The sequence below is a fragment of the Ambystoma mexicanum genome, chromosome 10 (assembly GCF_040938575.1).
Source record: "Ambystoma mexicanum isolate Mex_15411 chromosome 10, UKY_AmexF1_1, whole genome shotgun sequence".
Classification (NCBI taxonomy): Eukaryota; Metazoa; Chordata; class Amphibia; order Caudata; family Ambystomatidae; genus Ambystoma; species Ambystoma mexicanum.
Genome location: NC_090932.1, coordinates 150,649,093 through 150,672,716, shown reverse-complemented (window position 1 = coordinate 150,672,716; position 23,624 = coordinate 150,649,093). Strand labels below are relative to the sequence as shown.

At 44.6% G+C, this 23,624-nt stretch overlaps 1 protein-coding gene across 1 annotated transcript in view; it reads left to right on the top strand.

Moving 5' to 3' along the window:
• Positions 1-23,624, top strand: part of BOLA3 (bolA family member 3) — a 204,657-nt gene that overhangs the window by 109,653 nt on the left and 71,380 nt on the right. Inside the window, exon 2 of the mRNA XM_069617645.1 lies at positions 668-791. Within this exon, the coding sequence (XP_069473746.1) occupies positions 668-791 (124 nt within the window). The remainder of the gene's footprint in view (positions 1-667; positions 792-23,624) is intronic.

Genomic DNA, 23,624 nt, shown 5'->3' with positions numbered 1-23,624 from the left:
ACATCTCTAACTTTGTTGAACAATGTTTAATTTACAATTTCTCAAGTTGCACTCTGAGTGTGGGATGTCCCAATAGGAGGGAATAATGAACCATGCAAGGTTGTTGTGAAAATGTGCATGGTCTGAGTGTGCTTTGAAAAGTGTGGTGGAAATAGGTTTGTGTAAATGGAGCACCGATTTGCATTTTGCAGTCTTGGGGAAACCTAGATTTCAGAGTAGCATTCTCGGGGTTGCAGTTGGGTGTTGGCATTCTTCCGAACTCTTAATGAGGTGGATTTAACTCTTCCTTACTGCGCAGCTGGATTTCCATTTGGCCAAGGGATTCTGATCCCGTTTGTGTGGGGTCAGGAAACCTGTCTCCAAGATCTTCTGCTCCACATGGAACCAGTGAATGGAAGGTCTTTTTTTCTGCAAAGATGGAAGACCAAGGAAGGTTGTGGATAACTAATTTTAGTGGTGCTCAGTTTTGTGAGACTAGTAGGATATTCATTTTTGTTTATATTTTAAATGGATTGCTACAGTTATTTTCTCGAACGCGCAAGCAGCCCGATCATTCGATGAGCATGCAGTGCTCTTTCGTGCGTGAAGAGTATAGATGTATGCACAGAAAATAGCTACTTATCAATCATATTTTGAAAACCGTAACGTTGGTGGTTTGCTTTAATAGATCGGCCTTTCATGCAGTGCAAGGAGAACACTTACTTCAAGACCAGATGGAGAAGTGAGAATAACCAGGATTCTTAAAGAAAAGTTTCCCAATGCTTTATCTGTTAAAGTGGTGGATATTTCAGGTTAGTAGTTCAATGATTTTTTCTTCTATTTTTAATTTGTTTTTTTATAACACACTTTATATCAGAGTTCGTTTTCTAAGCGCAGATCAACGGATCTGCGTGGTCTTGCTTCTAAGACCAGTATGTTGCCCCTGTGCTATCCTCTGTTCACAATAATTTTAAGATCTACTGCGCAACTCGTGCCATAAGGCTATTTGTGTATAGAGTGTGCATGCTAAAGAAACATTAGCCAATGCAGTGGTAGCTACCAGTGGCGTATTTAAGCTTTCTGCTGCCTTAGGGCCAAATAAGTGCATGCCCCCCCACTTTACTCCACCTCTGCCAGACTCTGCCCCTTCACCATATTCCGCCCCTTCAACAAAGTAGGTCTGCGTTTTCCCAAACTACGCCCCTTCACCCCCCATTTTGTCCCCATACTATTGATAGGACGTTTTTAAGGTTGCAGGCATTAGAGAGTTATTGCTTCCTCCCTATTAATTCAAGCCTGTCCTTTTCTATGTTATGCTATGTTAGTGGGTGTTTCCAGATCTGTTCTCCAAGATTTGAAGAAGGCAGTGTGTTCTACAGTTGAGTGCACTTGAGGTAATTGTTAGTTTGTTTTCGGGCCTAACCGAAGTAGACAATCTTTTAGAAGAGGTGATAAGAACTTAAGCTGTCTGCCAACTGCACACAAGTGAGAGAAGGTTAGATCGATTATTTTGGTTTCAATGCTAATATCTGGTTTCTCTTGCCGTCACTCTATGAGAAACATCTAGAATGGTCTAATATTAATGCAACAACTACGTTTCTAAATCCGGTCTTGTCAAATGGTAAAGTTTACATGTATGGGGTACAGGCACATCTTATAACAAGCATGGGCAAAGCCAACAGTGTTGGATTTTGTGTAATTATTAAGCATTTGTCAGGCACTGCTATTAGATGCCCAGTACTCGCCATTTTGCACCTGCTACCATCAATAGTTAGTTAATACCACTGCGACAGTGCCTGATAAGTGCCTTTCCCATTCCTACACTAAAGCCCAAACTGTTGGCATTGCCAATGCTTGTTTAGTAATGCGGTCTGTCTTGACCTCGAAAGGATAGCTTGGGGACAACATGCTCGTCTTGGAAGCAAGACACTGAGAAACAGTTTCAATCCCCGCGCCCGCGCTTAGAAACCTCTGAATATTAAGCGCTTTCTAAATAACCCATTACAATTGTTTCTTATTCTGTGTCCAGATCATCGGTAAGTCTTGCATTGTCCCTTGCACTGAAGGCCTATTCAAAATAACCATTGGCAAAGCCATTCGTTTTGCCTGGCATATAGGTATCGCATAGGCATTTGCCAGGCATTGAGAAAATATGCTTGGGCCCTTGCACCATTTTCCAGTTGTTGCCATAGTGATATCATTGCGGCAGTGCCTGGTAAAGGCCTGTCCAAGTATACACTAAATCCTAAATTGTCGGCTTTGCTAATCCTTGTTACTGTTTATATTTTGCAGAAAAAACACCAACTCTAATTGTTTCCCTCAATTGACTACGTTTTCTACCTATTGCAATGGAAGTCCAGGTTCAGGACTTCATGGAGTGAAGCTTGCCCTCTGGTTGTGCTGTTTAAAGTGCTTTTATGTTCTGCTCAAAAGGCTTTATCCAACACATGTTGGCCAATGGCGTGCACAGTGGACATGAAAAACATTTGGTTCGAAGCAAAGTCATTTGGATAAGGTTCACGTACATCAAAACGGAGCAGTGCACCAATGCATCTAGTTTTTCTGCTCTTGCTCTCCAGGGTTGTGAAAAACGAGTTTGTGGTTGTGCAGGCCGGGACAAGGGTGTCCTGCTCTGTAGAAAAGCCTGCATGATCCAGTACTGAAAATGTGATCACTCAGAGTTCAGTTATCCCAAGGCACTAGTTATGTACAGAAGGAACTGGCCTGTGCAGTAGATTCTGGTTTTGTGAATGCCTCTGGAAAGATGTGCAGTTTTAATGTTTCACCCTACACCCACTTCCCCAACATTTAATTTTTGCCGCTGATTCAAGTGTGGCGCTGTAAAGTAGTTCACTTTGTTGTTGGTACTGCAGTCGTTATTTTTAACCAGGTCTTTAAAAATATAATAAATTATATCCTGAGCCTCTCGGATAGATGTGCCCGTTTTAGTGAGAGGGACAACATTACCTATACACAGTTAGTAATTAACAGAGTAATCGGGCCTATATAGATGAAAAGACCTTCACCAGCTTCTCTATTGGTAGTCTGGCGTGGATACATTCTCACAATAAGAACTAGTTGGGAGTTTCGACTGCAGACCATTTTTTGGACAGAAAGGTAAATTGAAAAAGACCTGGCTCTATTTTAGTGTAAAACATGCCTTCAGACGTTCGAGACACACAGTACTGTCCAATAGGATCCTGGTATTAAGCGCCATAATCAAACGCCAACTGCAAAGAAATTGGGAACAGAGACATTGAACATTACAAATAATAGTTCAATGTTGCATGCCACTTATCAACCGCCCCTTGTGCATACATGCTTGCGATTATCGTCACGTAACGTAATTTGTGTGTGTGTGTGTGTGTGTGTGTGTGTGGTGAGAAACCTGAGGGTGTTCACACATCTACTCCCCTTGTATCCTCTACGCAGGAGGGCAGGGAAAGGCCATCGCTTTTGGATGTTTCCACTGGGGGTGAACAAGCGAGGGAGGACCACCTGGATGGAGGGTCCTTGGGGATTGGAAGTGGGATGCCCTTGGGTAAGACACGATATTACACACCCTCCTTTCATGCGGGAAACCCAATCCTAGAAGTGGTTATGGGGTATTGTTCACCATGTTCCCTTGTCTCGGAGAAGGACAGGTGATATCATCACCCCAGACGTGTTGGAACGAGGAGGATTGGATATGAGGTACCTTGACACAAAACACAATATCCCCTTTATCCTCGTGACAACCAGCCTAACCCTCCCCTGACCTTTGTTTGTCATTAGAAGGCAGTTCCCCTTTATTCCCTTCTTTGGGTACCTAGCCGTACTAAGACGAGGAAGAAACAACTGAGGGCTATTAACATTACACACTTTCCCCACTCTAGTACTTGATGAGGAAGAAGCAACTGAGTGTAATAGACACCATTTACTTTGCTACTGGGACGAAGAAGATGCTTTAAGGTCAGGCATGTCTTTGTAATCCGAGCCAGGCAGCATTAATTAATGGAATACACCTGCAGCCCATTAAAGGACCACAGGTGTATAAGGGGTGGAGTGCAGAAGCACAAGAGGGCAGCAGGGGAAGAGGAAGACCCAGCAGAGGAGCTGTGCAGGAGCGCGAGAACGCAAGACGCTGACCAAGATCCCTGGAGTCGTGTTGGTGGGACTCTGCAGGTGAAACAGACTATAAAAGCTGGAAGTCAGCAGTGTCACGAAGATGGAGATATGAGGAGTATGAATGATACAACTGGAGCTATGTCAAGAGGGAAGAAGCTGAGATGCTGCTGAGAGTCCCAGGAGTCCTGCCATGTGGAACAAACTGGACTGGGAGCCCGGTGTGAGGGAAATCTGAGAGCAGGCATCACAGAGAACCTGAAGTGGAGCCAGAGACTGGCGTCCCTGAAATTAAGTAGTCCGCGAACCAGTGAGTTGCTTTTCCCAAGCAGAAGGGAAGCTGCCGAGGGGAGCACATTAGCGCGGTAATACTTTATCAATTGTGGATACGAATTAATAATGTATTGAGTAAACCCAACTAATGAATAATCGAAACATAAGTGTGACACCAAGTGTGGGAAGGCTATGAATGAGAAGATTAAGTATATTTTATTATACAAGTGTGTACAGTTAGTGGATTTTATGCCTTAGAGCATTTTATTTATTGTTCTAATTAGGATAAGAGGTTAAAGATTATTGGTATTAATTAGGTTCTAAATTAATTTGAGTTAAAAGATGAAGTGTATGGTCTAAATACATAGATGTAGAAAGCGCTATGATAACGATTACATAGACTTTATTGATTACACAGTGAAATAGTAGAAACATTAGAACTAGTGTGTGTACTTCATGTAATTATGTGAATTTATTTTAAGACGAGTTTGAAAACATATGGTTTAAGAGTGTAATGTTGAAAGTTTTAAAGTGTAATAATAATTGATATAACTTTGTAAAGTTTTTTTAAATAAAACTAAGCAAATAAATTATAATAAACGCAGTAAGGCTCTGTAAGGGCTTTTTGGACACTGGGTGCTCTGAAGGGCACGTGAGCTCTTATAAAGTAAAACCCACTATTGGTGAATAACGACCTTTGTGAAAGTGCTACTGTTCAATATCAAATCCTGGAGAAGAGGCTGGTCTGTATGGGGCCGGGGAGCCTGCATCTCTTTCTGACCAAATACTTCCCCCTCTAGACACCTGACACCTGCGTTCCTCTGGCACCAACTCCTTGCATGTGAAGCGGTTTGCTGAACCGAGAGCAGGTGGTCGATCGCTTTCCTCAGTAGGTTCCCTTCTCTGGAACAGCCTCCATCTCCCTTTTCGTCTTGAGCAGGACCTCCTCAAGTTACAGAAAAGCCTCAAGACCTTCCTCTCTAGCTCTTCCATTACCCCCTGTCTCCCCTGATAATAGCACATTAGCTTGACTGGTGTGCAGAGCCCTCATGCAGCCTCAGACCCTGACCTCCCACATCTTATCATCCCAGATGCTATCTATCCTCTGCACTTGCTCTTAGCACTTCACCTGCTGATCTCATGAGCACCACAGCAACCTATCAAATACCCTTCACCCCTCTGCACTTGCACATTCTGAACATTCACAAGGCATGGTAGGTTAGTCTTCCTCTACCCACGGTCTCTTCTTATTTTGTTGTATTTAATTTGTTTTATTTATCCTTGTTGTAATCCTATTGTCTATCATCCCCTGCCCTCTGCCTGTTGCCCTGTGGGTGCTTTGAAACAGTATTTGCTTCCTGTATAAGCACCTTACAAGTGAAAAATAAATAATTAAATAATGAGGCAATACTAAGTGAAACCTACCATTTTTGAATAACCAACATTGTGAAAGGGGCTCTAGAGTCCATCTCAAGTGAAACTAAGCTAACGCCAAGCTGCAAGTATATGGACTGTTGAATCAAGCTATTGAACAATGATATTGGCAGAAACGTATGGTTCTGTGATCTGTAATGGGTGGACCGTGTGGTCTTGTCATCTGCACCCAGAGAGTTTCCTATTTACACATTTTCAACCTCCAGATTTAAAGCACAAGGATAGCATGTGGTTGCTGGTTGTGGGACCTGTGATGAGTGGACAGTGTGGTCTGGAAATGCGCCTAAACCAAAAGCTACTAAAAATAGGAAAGTTGGGGATGCTGTTGTGCATGCACAGTAATGGCGGCTCTGTAGCAGAGCTCTGACGGGCTGGAGCTCATAGCCGCGGATATATTCTCCTGGGCCTCATTTGAGCCACTGCTGCAGCAAGATCCTTGTAACTGAGGGCAGCAGGCATTCAGCAACATACTTCACGGACTGACACCCGGCTCGCTCTGATATTTGGTCTGAAGAACTGACGAGCCAGGGAGGAAGATCATCTGAGGGGACGGCGACTGCCTGGCGGCATTGCTGAGGTAGGTGGGAGTGGCAGACCTTGTGCTACCCTGGAGTGGGTCTAGTCTCCCTACTCAGTTCCCACGCCACACGTGCATGCGCTGCCTTCCGGGATAAGGACATCTGCGCTGTGGGTCAGGCTTTGGGTGCATCGCCTGGACTCTTGGGCTTCGTCGTGGCCACCGCCGCAGAATATAATTTATTTTGTTTGATCTTCACCATGGTGCTTGGGGAGGGTGGAAACTTGCTGCACACGGCGACAGGCGCTGACTGGCCCAGTGCAATTCTCTTCCACTGGGTTCAACGGTGGTTCTACACCGAAGGTGCATATATGCTGGCATATTGATGGGCCGTACACATTTCACTTTACACCAAACTCATTTGATGGCTCGAGTGTGTTACATTGTGGCTCTGAGGTAGACTACAGTGGCTCGTGGGATTATTAATGGCCTTCATTCCATTTGGGACTGTGCAATCTCTACAGTGATTTTTGGAATACTTTAGCCCCGCTGGAACTGTATAACTGGTGCACTGCGGAGAACGACGAGGAGTGATTTTATAATTTGACCAGTGCAGCCCAGTAGACACTAGTGACTAAGAAACCTGGCTTTTGTGCATGTTATACTGTTTCCTCTCCCGCTGGCCAGCTGCTCCCTGGATCACTTTTACCAAGACCTTGCCTTCTCTTGTGCACTACTAGTGGGTGTACTGCTTCCCTTCGGTACAGCAGTGGAATACTACTGTGGCTAGAAATGACTAAGGGTGCCGGGAGAAAACAAAGTTCAGTCAATATGTATGCCAAATCTGGCCCGAAGGCCCCGGCCATCATGGCTAGTGCCACACCTATGGCGGAGACTACGGAGCCAACTGAACTGTCCAAGACTCGACAAATGATGGCGTGCATGCAGGAGGGCTTGTCTGCCATTCATCCAAAACTTAATCACATCAATGGCACGATCACTTCCATTAATGCGCGCCTGTAGAAAGCGATTCTGTGCCTCAGAGGTGGAGTACAGAGTGGGGGGATATATCTACACTGAAGATTGAGGCTGCCGCCCCGACGAAGCACGTTCAGTCTGTAAACGGGAAGAACGACAAGGTAGAGTCAAGATCACGCCCCAACAACATCTGGATTTTTGGTGTTCCTGAGAACAACCTTGAGGACACCATGGGGGAATTATGTGCAACAAACTATTGTCCCCTTGCTGGGCACACCCAAATTATTACCACAGTTCGCAATTGAAATTGCACACGCTCTTTGATGCCTAAATCTGGGACACCTCTGCACTAGGTAATTGCCAGAATTCTAAACTACTGTGACAGGGACGCTATCCTGACGGTTGCCTGAGAGAAAGGTGAGTTGCACCTGGGCTCTATTCAGCTGCACATGTTTATTCTTGTTAACCTATTTACATATGTGAGATGAGTAATGCTGATGCTTTCCAAACAATGTGTAATGTTAAAATAAAGGTTTTAAAAAAAGGAGATGCAAAATTGGAAAGTTTCAAAGAGGAGTGAATCCTTGGAGAAGATAACCGAAGGAAAGGTCAAGTGGACCAGATATATTTGTTGTTGTGGTGAAACAGAAGAAAAGAAGTCGATAGAGGAAAATTCATCTTGGGGAAGGGAACAGGGGGGAAAGTAGTTGTACTCCTTATGATTAATAATGATATAATGTCCCTTCAAATTGTATTCAACCTCTTGGCTCCGTTCTGCTTTATTAAACGTTCCACAATCTGTTATTTGTTATCGAAATTCCTTATGTCTTCACGATTTTCAGATGGCAAAGTGATATTAAAGATCCAAGCGGTATTAAGTATCCTATTGTTTATGATCTTAAGTCTGTTTTCTCCATCATCAGAGCACGCTTTATTTCAAATGTTCTGAAGTTCAACTTTCCCCTCAACTCTAATGTTAGTGTTTTCCATCTCATATATTTGAATATTTGTTTCTCACTTATAATATTTTAAATCTTGACCCTCCTAATGTCGGGTCGCTTTAACGTAATTGTTCTTTCGTCGCTGGTCCTCTTTTTTGTAAATCCACATTTCCTCTTCACTTTAAATTATTTCAGTATGTATTGTACTTTTTGCAAGTCCCAGAATTGCCAACACAGAGGTCCTCTTTGTGTCTGTTTTTTCTTTCCACTTAGCTTTGTAGCCGGATTGATCCTTCCCGGCCAGATTCTACTGGAAAGCAAAGTCTTTTGCTTATTGCTAGCAGAACCCACAATTCCAAGCATGAGTTATTTGCTTTGAACTTTCCCATTTCTTCGCTTACCACCTTTGACGATTCAAAGGGCTTTGATTTTTCAGCACTCAATAAGATTGGAGTGCCTTTTACGTCTTGCCACCTGTCGGGGATCAAGTGGTTTTCAACTTCCTAGCACCATTCAAGACTCCATTGTTGCCTGCTCCTTTCTATTGCTCTCAGGTTCAAGTGCACTCATCGTTTCAACACCTATCTGGTGCAGGCTTCAATGACACCCCTGTGAATATCCTTTCTTCAGCGGGCCACTGTCTCCCTCGGTTTGTGAGGCATTTGACCGCTCCATTACTCCATATCTCTATGGGATAGGTTATTCTCCCCCCTTTCCACCCTTAGCTGGTTTAACTACTTCTAGTCTGTCACTCCTCCAGGCTAGTTCATTGCCTTAAGAAGTTCCATAGACTCTCACTGGCATCTTTTAGCTTTGCAGCGTTTGCCATGCTTTGGCCACTCCATGTCGGATACGAAAGCTGTGCATCCTTGCGTTCGTGAATGCCTTCCCACTGCTGACAACCACTGTTCTCCAGCAAATCCTTTCTACCTCATGAAACAAGTTGATCATTGTTATATGCAACCAGCAGGTTTTCAAGCTACACAGGCTGTATGGATTTTGCCCCTGCATCGCTTCCTCAACCTCCAGATAGCATTTGCTGTGCATATGGTTCTTGACGTTCTGATGCTGTTCTCCCACCCACAACCCCTAGAACAATTGAGACCAAATGGAAAATGCTGCACCTAATGACTATCTGCTTTATTAGTCAAAAGGTTTGTTCACTGCTTGCTGTCAATCTGTACTACAATTTAACAGTTCAAAGCACAATTTAAATGAGGCTTGTGATAACATTTTTGAGGGAACTTCATATAATATACAAGACTCTTTTGATTTTGAATGAAAAACGGATTAGCTATCCTCTATGGCTGTGTTTATTGTAGATTTCTAGTACTCTTGCAAACCTACATGTAAGGAGTTGTATGTTGTGCGCGATTTGTCCTGTGTAATGTCAGCGTTTACACACACTCGATCAGGGGCAGCGTGCTTGCTGGCTGTTACAGGTTACCTTATGTTAAATGTATTGTCTGATATTCCCCACCTGCTTCCCATGTCCTTTTGTTGGCTGAAATGTTCTCTTCTGCTTGTGGGATTCCCTACTTGAGAGGAGGTCTCCACGCAGCATAGAGGGTTTGTTTCTGCAGAAACAATGAGACTATCCTATTGCTTTCTTCACATTTGCATCATCCATGCACATTCACACTGCAGACCTTGCTCTGCTTCCTCTCCAGTACCACACACGTTCCAACAAACTATGCAGCACAGTTTTTCTTCTCTGGTCTCGGTCCACCTCTTCTCCGACAACCTCACCCACATACCCCACAACCCCTGTTTACCATTCTAGTTTAAACACTCCTCCCCCTCCTGAGATTGGTCCCCTCTCACTATCCAATCTAGAGTCCCAGCCAGGACATGGGGTGGCCCAAGCCCTGCCCCTTCCACTGTCTGGTTCTTTCACTGTGCCTCTAAGACGTTGGGGAAGGTTTCACTCGTTGTGCTCAGGTGAGCTCACTGGAGACACCTGGTCCCTTTCTGTGTCTTCCTCCCCACCTTGGCCGTTGGTGGGCGCTGTGTGGCCTAGAATGTTCTTGGGCTGCAGCAGCCCCCCCCCCCGTGTCTCCTGAGTTGCTGCCATCTCCTGATATTAACACCCCATTCTCCGGCTGAACCACAGGATCCAATTGATTCAGTGTGGGTCCTGCCAGCGGCCCGTCCTCCTCCGAGGGCTGCAGCCGCACCCAGGACTTCCTGCCACCCACATGTTGTGGCTCCATCTCTCCTCTTGATTATTCTCATCTGGTCTGAGGGCCTCCCACACTGTCTCCCTCCAAGTCCCCGGCGGCACCTGCATATAGGTGAGAAACAGGATCTTAGGGTAAAGAGGGGTTCGAGGATCTACAGCCATGCACTCGGGCACATGGTGTAGATGGGTTTAGTGTAAGGGCACCGCTCCACCCCTCGGACAAGGCATTGTCAGTCTGTTGCAGCAGAATCTAATCCTACCTCCGTTTCTTTGCTTGGTTGAGAGACTATTTCTTCTTTCTAAAAGTATACTATATGTAAAGATTTTTCTCTTGCCCTTCTTTTAGCCTTTTTACAGAACAATTGTATTGAGAGCAGCTAATGGCTTGGAGGTTTAGTTTAATGGTGCTTTCATCTGATTTAGTCTTGAAAGTAGCCCAAAAGTTGGAGTTATAGTATGGATGCTTATCTTGTTTCATGGATCATATTGAGAGGTGTGGCTATTTATATCTTTCATTTTAAGCGTTCTAAAGAAATTAGGAAGTTATTACTTTGACACAGCGTGATACGGTTGCCTACCAATATGGTGATATTGGGTCGAAGAGGTGGCCTTTCCATTAGCAGAGTTCGATCACTGGCTGCAGAAGGTAGACTTACAGTGCAGATATAAGGGGAGACTCCTCCTGGGCAGTATATTTAAACAAATAATTCACATCTGCTAGCACAGGGATTGGGCATGTAATATCACCAGAGGATTAATGAATGCCAAAAGATGTTGATGAAAAAGTGGCATGGGCACGCGATGACTATGAATTTAAAACTGTCAGGCATCTTTTATATTGCCGCAAGTCGCCACTGTGGTAGCTTGGATGCCCAGGCTTGACTGAAATGGGTTATGCCCCTGCTAGGGAGCACCCTGACCCTAAGTATTTGGAAGGAAGAGGAGCAGTGCAAAGATGAGTATATATGGGAAGGAGGGAAAATTGTTTTTTTGATGGCGTGGGTGCACGTTAGTCCTCTTAGGTGGCATGCAGTTTCATAATGCAGAAATGAACGGTGTGCCATAAAGCGTTTTGGATCACACGTATTGGCAGATTTGGAAAATAGGAAATTATTACACAATCAAATGTTTGGGTGTATAAAAAGCTTGATGTCCTTCAGAAACCTGTGAAATTTGATGGTTTATTTGTCTCTGCACACATTTAAATTTTATAGAAAGGTGAACTCCAGAATATTAATTCTGCATCTACAAGGGCTGAGTGGGCATAGTAATAAAGACTATGTTACAAACAAAAAGGTGAATGTGTGTCCATAACAAAGGAAAGGGGGCATTTGCAGTCTGACATGAATATGCACGGCCTGGTACCTTGATAGTGAGATGTTATTGGTAGATATTTGTTTTATTCTCGCGTCCTGCAAGAATTTATTTGGATTACTAAGATTACAAATGTAGCCTTAATCGTAGAAAAGGCTGCTGGATTGTGAAATGTAAAGTTAGCCTGTGGATGTAATTCAAATAACCCAGGCAGATCACATTATAAAGTCAATAATAGATTCTGGGACTGAAGACCGAGAGAAACTGGGTAAATGGACAAGGTTGGGGGCGTTCCATGACAATCTGTTATCCTTGTTTGACATGTTTTGGTACAAAAAGTGATACTTCACACTTAAGACATTGAAAGCAGCCTAGGATTGTATAATGTTGTTGGCCGTTACTTCTCTAAAACCTCCTGGTCCAACGATATGATTGATCGCAGAATGCCTTAATTGGAGACATTGTAACCTGTCAAGTTCAGTCTCCCCAGGTAGACTACAGTCCTGGAAACCTTTTATTATGCACTCCCTGATTATGTTCCCCAATGTTAGGCAACCTCCCTCCCTCCTCTCATAGTTTGAAATCTGTGTTCTTCCAAGCCTGGCATGAATGATGGTGTTACCCAGTAGTGTAGTGTAATTGGTGAGGGAAAATGATGTACAAATCTGTTTTCCTTGTTTCATATGGGGTTAATATACAAACCCTTGGGTCTAGTTCTTTTTGGGATACAGGTCTTCCTCCAGAGGTGTTTCACTGCTACTGCTTGCTCCATAAATAACCATAGCTTGTCCGATTGATTATACCCAATGTACAAAGTTGGGCTGCTTCGTAATAGACCACAATATCTTGAAACCCAATCCTCCAGCCTCTCTTGGTCGACAAATGGATTTGTGCGATTTCTATCCTGCCAGATAAAATGAAGTTGTTTTCTCTGCCAGCATACTAAGTCTGCCTTAGGAATTGAAAGGGGCAAATAAATACAAGAAACTCAGTACGATGTTGATTTTTTAGTACTGGTATTCTCCCCATCCAGGAGGTAAATGTAATCCATCTGTGGAGATCATGCTGGTCCTGCTCTAAGAGGCATGGCAATTTGGCTCTATATAATTCAGAGAAAGTTGGTAAGCTGTATCCCTGAGTATTTGTTTGATTTACTCGCACACATAAAAGGCTAGTGCTGCTTTTTGTAGGATCAGGTTGATCAATTTGGATTTAGCCATGTTTACCTTGAACCCTGATATTGTCGAAGATGCTTTAAAAAGAAAATTAGATTTGGCTCTTATATTGTGCTTCATGCCCGTGTACCGCCTCTAAGCGTGGGACTAAGTATGGAAGCCGTGCTGCTCTGTTTTGTCTTGCCTCTAAGACAAGTACGCTACCCCTGGGCTATTCTCCCGTCCCACAATAGTTCTGGTTCTTTTATCAGCCCCAACATGGATATCTCGGGTTTCTTTAAGGCCTTAAGCACATCATCTGCGAACTAACACATTTTGTGTGCCCTTTCCCCAGGTAATTCATACATTTCAGAATTGGATTTAATATGTAGGGTAAATTGCTCCTTTATCCGTGCAAAAAGGTAGTCTTATCAGTAGGTACCCTTCTTTCGTTCCCATATGAAGAGTGAATGACCTAGTGAAAGCCTCATATAATCCCACTCTGGCTTTTGGGCAGGTAATTTGCTTTGACCATCCTAACAAAGTGATCCCCAAACCTGTTCTTGTGAAGCACTGACCAGAGGAATTCCCAGTCCATGTTAAGCTCGGAGCTAACTTTTCCAGGTTTTGGGATTATCGAAAGATGGGACTTTCCCTTTGCTGTTGTCTGACGTGTTTTATGTATTTTATTAATGGAGTCACCAGCCGGGGCAGCAAATGTGGGCACAATGTACAACATTGCTGTCAGTCCATAAGAGGTGTTTTACCTCAAGAAAAACTTCTGGGGTTATTGAGCCCTCAGGTGTTTCTTTGTAATCTCTCGGATGGTTTGAAGTTATGCCAATAAGGCATTTTGCCCCTTCATGTAGAGTTCTTCCTTGGCTTGTAGGTCATAGTAATTAAAACATTATTCAATTTTTCTCGTACTCGGAGCTCACCAAGGGGCCATCTCTTTTTCCAATTGTTGGGTCGAATGCCCTGTTCCGCTTAGCTTGCAGTTAAACAAAAACATACCAAGATACCTACCTTTCTACGCGACACCATGCACACCTTGCTGATTTTAAAAGAAATTGTATGGAGCAATGACTACACTCTTGTTACGCTTGACGTGAAAGCCCTGTACACGTCCATTGATCATGGACTAGCCCTCAAGGCCATTGACTTTGCCTTTACTAAAGCATCAGCCTCATTCTGGTCGCACCTGGAACTCACGAAAGAATTTCTGGAATTCTCACTAACCAATACCATCTTCCTATTTGATCAGCAATACTATAAGCAAACAAAAGGTATAGCAATGGGGGCTACATACGCACCCTCGATGGCCAACCTTTTCATGCACCACTATGAGCAAGTGCATGCATTCACTAACCACGAATTCAACAAACTGATCCACACTTGGATGAGATACATTGACGATATTTTGATGATCTGGCATGGAACCAAGGAGGAACATGACTCATTCAAACTCTATTTTAACAAAAACAACTTTGGCATTGACTAACAGGCTCCTCAAGCAAGGCTAACATTGATTTCCTAGACATCACCATCACACCAACGGGTACAAGACTTACGACTACGACCTTCAGAAAACCGACGGAAGTTAACTCAGTCCTTCATGCCTCAAGCTGCCACAAGAAATCGATAATCAATATTATCCCTAAAGGGGAATTCCTACGAGCTAAAAGGAACTGCAGTGACCTGCCAGCATTTGGACAGGAATGTACAACACTCGGCAAACGCTTCCAAGAAAGAGGATACCCGGAACAATCAATCCAAGCAGCTAGAAGCATGGCCCACAACAGAGAACGAAGCACGCTCCTGACTCCTAAGATACATACCAGAAAAGAGGCAACAAAGGACAGCCCAATACGATACATCACTCAATTTTGCAGTGATAGTCACCGAGTACAGAAGATCTTAAAAAGACACTGGCACATCTTAGCAATTGATGAAGATATCAAGGCATGGATCCCAGAGAAACCTACTCTAACCTTTGCTAAAGCAAGAACACTCAAAACCATCCTTAGTCCATCATTTATGGCACCAATCTCCAAAACTAGCACAAACTGGCTCACTAACAACAAACCAGTAGGGTTTTACAAATGTGGAACCTGTTCTATGTGTAAATTCGCCACCACGACCAAAGCTGTAACTTTCAGTACTACTGATACACATATGATTGGACAATATATTAATTGTAAATCCAAATTCGTGGTTTATGCTATCAACTGTCTGTAACCGCAAATACATTGGAAGCACCAAATGAGAGCTCGGAACAAGGATCAGGGAGCACCTAAACTCCCTTCACTCTCAGGATACCAGATAGCCACTGGCACTACACTGGCAAGAAAAACACCAGTGGGACAACAAGGAAGATATCACCTTCATGGGCCTGGAGAAAATCCTAATCAACATAAGAGGTGGAGACCGTGAACTACAACTGCGTCAGAAGGAAGCCAAGCTGATATGTAAATATCGATCTGTCAACTTTGGATTAAACAGTGACCACGACTTCCATGTATTCTTATGAAAATGCTAAGACCGTTCGAAATCTGTATGATTCTTTTTCAAAATACTTTCCAGTGATATCAATGTGAGTAACCCACCTAATTGGCACTACACACCCCCTAAAACTTACCTGTTGGCGGGTAGCCGTGCCCTTAAGTTTACCCAGTAACCATGCCCTATCAACCTATGACATACCCCATTCGTCTTAACCTTGGACAACCCGTCCTCCTCACCATACTCTACTGTCCCTATTCTTTCCCCCTGCCAATCTAACAAGTGGCAACCATATTTCCCTCTTCTTCCGATCCACAACCCAACTTAGCCCACTGAGGCCCCTAATCTGTCCCCTGATTTAGATGACCTTTCAATCGGTCCACAATGCATGTGACCTTGCATGGAGCATGTGACCTCACCCACATTACCATCCGGGTACACACCACACAATACATGCCTTAGCAATGGTTTCCTACGTTGCCCGTGCTTTAACCAGCAACTTAACACAAATGTAACATCTATAAACAGAGCAGCCTATCCGTGGGCTGCTCTCATCCAACAAATCAAATCGCTCGATTCCTTAACCAATTAGAGCACACCTTCCTTATCTACAGGAAGTAACGTGCAATCCCGCCAGATGACCGTCGCCTCTACTACTCCGGGACACACAATTGCCAACTGGCCAAGGTAGGCTTCGTGTTTTTGATGCCACGTCCCTTGCAGAATCTAGCTGCTCCATCCCTCGCTTCACGCATTACTGCTAATGCTCAAATACAGCCGCTCGCGCACGCGGCTCGTTGTCATTCTAGGTGTCTGACCACATGCACCATGCCTCATTCCTCCCTCGTTTCTCACAGGTAATTTTACCAAGCACCACCCTAACGGGCGCCGCTCCACACCACCGCAGCCCGCCCCATGTGATTAGGCACCAGCCCACACAACACGCTGCAACTATTGATACGCTCACCTGGTCACCCTCACTCTGTCGACCTCAAACACTAGGCAATTCCCAGTACGAGCGACGCTGCGCACACACGCCAGCCACTGCAGTGCAACCAGGCACCAACCTGCATACCAAATACACATATTTCCAACAGTGGCAACCGAACCACTAAGCATACATTTATGAATTTGAACATGAGAATGCCCATTTGATTAACTCACAGCTCAAATTTTCAGGCACACTTGCCTCACACGATGCCGAAGGCACCAATAGCTGAAATCCCAGTCACCCCTCTCATTAGTCAGGCCTGACCCGGTCAATTACAGGCTAACAAGCTACATTTTGTACCACGGCTACAAGCAAGTTCGTAGCCAGACCTAATTGCAACGCATACTTGCGCCTCACTGTTCGAATGCCCACCACCAATCTGTCCCATGGTGCATCCCTGTCATGACCACTACTTCCAAGGAGTCAGGACCAACCCAACACCCTTGGAAGCAGGCTCATAACATATACCATCGGCGCCAGCCAGTCCCAATGGAGACCTTTTGGACCCTGTCCTGGCACCTGTGGTGCCAGGCTCATAAAATGGACCAGTCCCGGCACAGGAAGCGCCAGGCTCATAACAAGTGTGAAAGTGCTTGGGTGGACCTACCTGCAGCAGACCATGCTGCTTACTTACCAGCAGAATAATGTTTCATTCTCTTCTGGCAGGGACTACTTTTTCTTCTGGGTGGGGCAGGCACCACTCCCTGGATCATTGATGCTGGAACCCTTCTGGAAGCAGGAACTCTTTTTTTCCTGGGCGAGGCTGTGGAAGGAGACACCTAAGCACTCCTGTGGGCTATTTAAACCACACCCGATTGGTGCAACGTGCTTCGCGTTATTCTGCATCTGCAGCAGGACGCTCGCCGTGTCAGCTCCAGGGAATCTTCAGCTCCGGATCTTGTGAATAAGAAAATTACCTGCTGGAACCAATCTGCAGTCTTCAGCAACTCCTGCAAAAACAAAAGGCACAGGTTAGGCAAAAGCAAGGTTGGCGCTTCAACTTACCCGATCCATCGACAGCATCCAAGGCGTTTTTTCTGCATTTCTCGTCCGGCATCGGGCCTGCAAAGACAAAGAACATTGGTTACTAACGCTTAGTTGCAAAACGACTTACCTGCGTTACGCTCGCCCCAACGCTGCTCACGCCGCATTCCATCACCTGTAAAGACAAAAAGAGACATTAAGGTGCATTCTACAGCCCCAGAGCAGCCTTTCTTCTTACGTGCCATCCTATTCTCCATCTTCTTGCTTCGTTCATTGCCACGAACCGGGAGGGCATCTTCTTTGGCACCGGCAGCAACTGAAAAGGAAAAAGACATAGACATTAAAAGAGAGCAATCTAAAGAGAACTATAATACTTACAAGTCACGCTCGTGCAGCAAACGGCGGCATCGCTCTCAAATCACCCTCTGCAATCAAGAGGCTGAACTCGAATCCAGTGAAGTAACTGGACCCAGCGCCCCTGCACAAGACGCAGGATGGGGAGCCCGGCATTCACCTATTTAAGGTGAGCGCGACTACAACCCAGTACCACAGGGAGAGAGGGGCTTGGAACTTCTCCCAACCTTCCAGCCACTAAAACCTAGATTTTCTACTTGCAGACACCTCACCCTTCGGGTCAAATTTTCAGTGAAGAAGGGGCCTAATCCGGGAGCCAAACGAATCCTACGCCTAACGCTGAAGACGGTTTCACCGCCCAGTCAAGACCCGCGCCTCCGAGGGAATCAGGTGAGCGTTACAATCCCTCCCTTCAACCATATCCATCTTCCTTTCAGAACGGCTATCCAGCCCCCTGGGACCCCTAAATGGGTAGGACCAGCCCACCATTTTTGAAGCTCATGAAATAACTCAATTGGGTAAGACTTTGGAATCTTCTTCTCTCGGGCGCAATTGCAATTCCTGTAGCCCTCCCCTAACTAACTATTAACTCTTGTTTTTCTTTTCTCCTTCCTTGGTACTCTGTCTCCTTTCCTGCTACAAATCATATTGCAAATTGGCTTTTTGATTTATAACCAACTGCTATGTTACTTTGTCCAATTACTACACTCTGTCACTATCACTTACCATCACCAAACGTGGTAAATCACCTCTCCTGGGTGTCACAACATGCTTTGTTTGAAAATCGCATCGGTTTTACTCCAACTGGTTTTGTTTTCTAAATACTATTTTCAATGTATGCAAAAATGCATGAAAATGATTATTATCAAATACTAATTGATCTTGAATATCACCACACTGGGTACACCGTATCACTACCACACCAACTCACAAAATCACAGCCTTGAAAAAGACTAAGGTTAAAACGCGCGTCGGCTGTGTAAAGTGTCAATATGTTAAGACTGGCACCTCTATGTTTAAGATTGAATTTCATTACTGCTGTCTAACTAAAGAAATAAAACAAACCACTTGTCTAACACAAAAACAAACCTGACTCGTCCATTACCTGACAAAGCTGTCAAACTAACAAATATCGGATTATCCAATCCCACCAGCGCCTACAGGTCCACAGTTTGTCAAAACCCCACAATTTAAAAAAAACATAAGCTTACATTTGGGCTCGTGCCTTTTTTGAGTTCTTATACTCACAAGAGACTGGTGTGCCTTGTGTTGGGACTCCAAGGCAAACAGATGCATCTCCAAGCCTGTTCCTGCTAAAAGATGTCGCTCGGCCTTAGTCAAGAGTTGTATACATTTACCTCGCATCCCACTTTGAATACGTCCCAATTATTAGAATGATGTCTTCGGGTTTAGTATCTTTGGAGAAATTCCTAATGGTTGCTTGCATTTCCTTTCTAATAACCAAATCTGTGTATATAACTTTCCAAGTTCTAAAAGCCCCATCTTTGCCTACTGTCCCCATCACTGTTGACTTCTAAAGGACATATCCGTGGTCAGTCAGGCCAAGATATAGGCCCCATTGCTGCCCCTGTGATATCTTTGACCATGCTGACTGACCTAAGAATCACATTGATATGAGAATAGGCACGAGCGACGTGTGAGTAAAACCAGTAGTCTCGCTCTTCAGGGTGCACATGTCTTCATACATCTACCAGTCTCATCGTCTGAGTGTTACTCCCAGTTTCATCCGATATGGCCGATTGTTGAGGCTAGGTTAATGTTGGAGTGGTCTGGCTCATGGTCCAGCATAGGAGAGCCACCAGAGTACTCATTTTGTCCCCCACTATACTCACCAACATTAAGTATGTATCCTCTACCTGCTTAATCTCCTTTTGGGGCTTGGAGATTGTAGAATTGTGACCCCAGCCCCTTTTAGTTTTGGTGCAGGCAAAGAAAACGTATGAGTCCTGTGATATCGGCTTGATATGTCTCTTCCTAGGAGATTCATTTTTTATATCGCGGGATACTGCCCGCAACTCGCGCGTCAGGTTTTCCTCTTTTGTGAAGAGGTGACACCCCTCACATTTAGTGGTTTTAACTGATACTCTTGATGACAGATTAGCAGAGGTATTCATTCTTCTGTGAAGTAGACAAACAGACTGTATGAATAATTGTCCTGTGCTAGGTCAAAATCCGGAGATGGAAAAGCAGGCATGATCTTTAAGGTATATTGCCTCTTTTGATAAAACTCTGATGCTAAGCCCTACTTTATACAAATGAAGGTAACCAAGGGAGCTTGTCAGTTTGTCAACTTGGTCCAACATTAATGAAGTGTAATGCTTACTGAGGAACCCTTCACTGTGGGTAGTAGAAAATAGACCTCAGCGCCCTTCCTTTTGTTGTGAGCCGGTTTTTGTTGCACAGGTTTGGTAATTGTAAAGGAGAAATATGGTTCCTCTACTCCGTAATGAAAAATGACTGATATTTGTTGATTTTACCCCTTGATGAATTTGTGCACCATAAATGGAATGAGCTCCACACAGTTCTTTGTATTCATAAGTGGTGTTTCATTTTTGTGTACAGTTGCCCTTTATGATTACACGTGTTTCGGCGGATACCACCGCCTTTCTCAAATCGGGGCCAATCTTTCTGCTTTGACTGAATATTCTTATGTCATGTGAACCATATCATGGGCTAAATCCCAACCTGCAGAGAACTATCCTTCTCGTCCTTGTTCGTGTCTGGCACAGCCCCGCAATTGTACACAAAAATAAAACACCACTTATGAATACAAAGAACTGTGTGGAGCTCATTCCATTTATGGCGCACAAATTCATCAAGGGGTAACATAAACAAATATCAACATTAATGAAGTCCTCTGTCCAGAAATAAAATTCTAATCTAGTTGTTCTCCCTACTGCAGACCTACTTTTGGGCCTTGCCCAAGGAAAAGGGATGGCTGCGGGCTTCTGACCCCCGACCCTTGCGTCTCAACCAGAGGCCCTTGCCTGTGTTCACAATCCAAAACATATAGTGTGTGTGCTGCTGGCGTGCCATACCGGGGTTCCAGCCTAGTCTCTCTGGTTCTCCTTGAATGTCCCTTTGGGGAGACCATCGAATCCCCCCGCCCTCCTCGACTCCTCACCTCGCAGTCTGAGATTATTTAAGTCTCTTCCTCTTCCTCTTTTGATGCTCGCTCTTGCTTATTTCCAACTCTGGGCAGCTCGGTTCTTTCGCTCACACCTTGCTTCTTTTGTCTCGTTTCTCCCACTCTGGAGCTTCTTGCTGTTTTTCTCCCCACTACAGGGCTTTTTCCCCACATCAAGGACTCTTTTATTTTTTTTTTATTAATGTATTCTCCCCACTCTGAGGCTTCTCTTGGCTTCCCTCCTTTCGGTTTGTCTCCCCATTTTGGTGCTCTTCTCCTTCATATTCCCCACTATGGGGTGTTCTGAGACTCTCTGCTGCTGGGCTTTCCACCTGCTCACTCTGCTTCTCTGGGGCTTGCTTCCTCTTTCTTTTCTCTCCGTCGCCCTACTCTGGGGCTCCTTCGCCTGGTCCCACTCACTGCATACCTGTTTTTGACAATGTGCTTACTGGTGAGTGCTATATAGGCAGACTTGTGGAACCACTTATGTGACACCTCAACTGTACTCCAGGACGGTGGTATTTTCTTGCTTCCTGCTTGCTCATTGCAGGAGCTTGAGGGCAGTTCTTCCTCTGGGCTCAGTTTTCTCGCCTACCAGGCTAAATCGCGCTCGCGTAGTGCATTCCTCTGTGCAATGCCGCGCCTGACGCGCTCTCTATTTGAGCGTCTTCCCATATCGATTTGTGCTGCACTATAATGACGCTGCAGGTCTTGTGCATACTCCTTCCTGGTTGATTGTATGGGTGACATGACTTCAGGAGGCTGGTTTTTTGGTTGTTCTACCATTTTCCCTAAAGAGGATGAAAAGAAGGTTGGGGTCAGAAGCCGAGCCATTGTTAGTTCTCACACATCTTAGTTCCTGCATACCCCATAAAGGAGTTCGTCTCTGTGAAAAAAGGATGGTGTTTCCCTGTCTACTAATTGGGAGTCTCCTCCAGAGGGATCCTGTTTGCCTTGTCCCCTAGGGGGGTGTTAAGCGTCGGAGGGGGGTGTGGGGGGGCTCACCTACATAGTCCCAAATGGGGTGGCTCCCCATTGGAGAGAGCTGACGAACGCCTCAAATTCATCAGCAGGTCAACCAGTCACATCTTTCCTATATTTAGATCGCCCCGCCCCCTGTTTAATGAACACACAAAATTCCAAAGTTGTCCTTTAAGTCAGAACTCTAAGCACTCCTTAACTCTATGGTACCTAACCTGAATGTACCTTGGTCTGCCAATGGGGCTCTTACTTCGGTCCCACTCCCTTGCCACCATGTGCACTCCCACCCCCCCCCCCCCACCACTCCCTATCCGCAACAGTTTGCATAGTGGACATACACTTGTACGATTACTGGGACATCATGACTGTCTCTTTGCCACTGCGCATCATCAGCTCCCCTTTCCATTCACCATACACCTAGAGGTTCTTTTGTTTTGTTTTCAGCTCCTTTTCTAAAAGTTCACTTTCGACCAATTGTTCCAAATTGCGAAGTTTGGTGCTTTGCCGTCTGGGTGATTCCCTGCTGTCACTTCTCTTTGGACTAGTTCTGTTTCTTGATCTAGTCTTGGTTGCAGAATGGTGACCTTCTTCCGCTGATGTTACAATGTTGGTTATATCTTAGTGTCTGAATTGAAGACCAAATTTAAACAATCAGCAGTAACTTTTTTGATGCAACATCATGTTTTCAGTAAGCTTCTTCATTCCTCTCCTTTGGCCCAGTTTCAATGGTGCTAAATCCTACTAATGCTGATTTCTACAATCCAAGAAGGAAATCTCCTAGCTGCTTTCATGACTTGCTCTTTGGGTTGGAAACTATAGCGTTTCACCAGGATGTTGTGGAAGTGTTTGTCAATACATTTTCATTGGCCCAATTTGTATGCCCTGTATATATCAAAGACCATGTTTGCTGTGTCACCCAACAGTTCAGCAAAGAGATGGGAAATGCAGCTTTCAATGTCCTTTCTCTTTGAGCCTTCTTTCAGCATTTTAATACAGATGTTCACTCTCGGATCAATTGTCAAGATCCTTGCATTTGTTCTGCAGCTCCTTTGACTTCCTGCATTACTCCAAGCATTCCTTTTGTTGGCTTGTCGGATTTTCGAGAGGTAGTTGTCTGCCCGCAGTCTGCAATTTAAATCTTTGTGTTCTCTCGTATAGCCCTTGTTAGGTTGTGTGTTTTAGCCATGTTCACTCAACTTTTAGGTCCATTTTGAGCTCCAGGATCTAGGTATCTAGGTGTTATTTTTTAAAATGTTATTTTTCTGTGTAGAGAAGGATTTATCCATAAACTTCCCTTGTGAAGGTGCCTCTGGGGGTTGCTGGATCTCTAGGGGGCAGGGTTTCCTGCCAGCTTCAATTACACAAGGTCTTACTGGCTCAAAGTATTTTAGTCTATCTTGCCACACTTCTTCTGCTTTTTAGCTGATATGCCGAGATATCATTCTTCCTTGGATGATGATTTTGCGATCTGCCACCTCCGATCTGAATAGCTCACTGCTCTAGCTGTGTTGCTGGATTATCTCAGTCATGGATGTGCAAGTCAAGCTGCACTATGCATCACCTCTGTCTTTCAGCCAGAATAAGGTGGCAATACCTCAATACGCCAGGGCCGCAGCAAGTTTTCTCGTCATTCACTTCAGGCCCTGGTGGTGACCATCTGTCATTGGTGGGCAGGATGCACTTAATTGCCATTCTTGGGGTATGGGGGTAGCAGAAGAAAACACACCTGCTTTACAGCAGCTCTTGTGCTTCCTACCAGCTAGTGTTCCTATTGTGATTGGGAACATT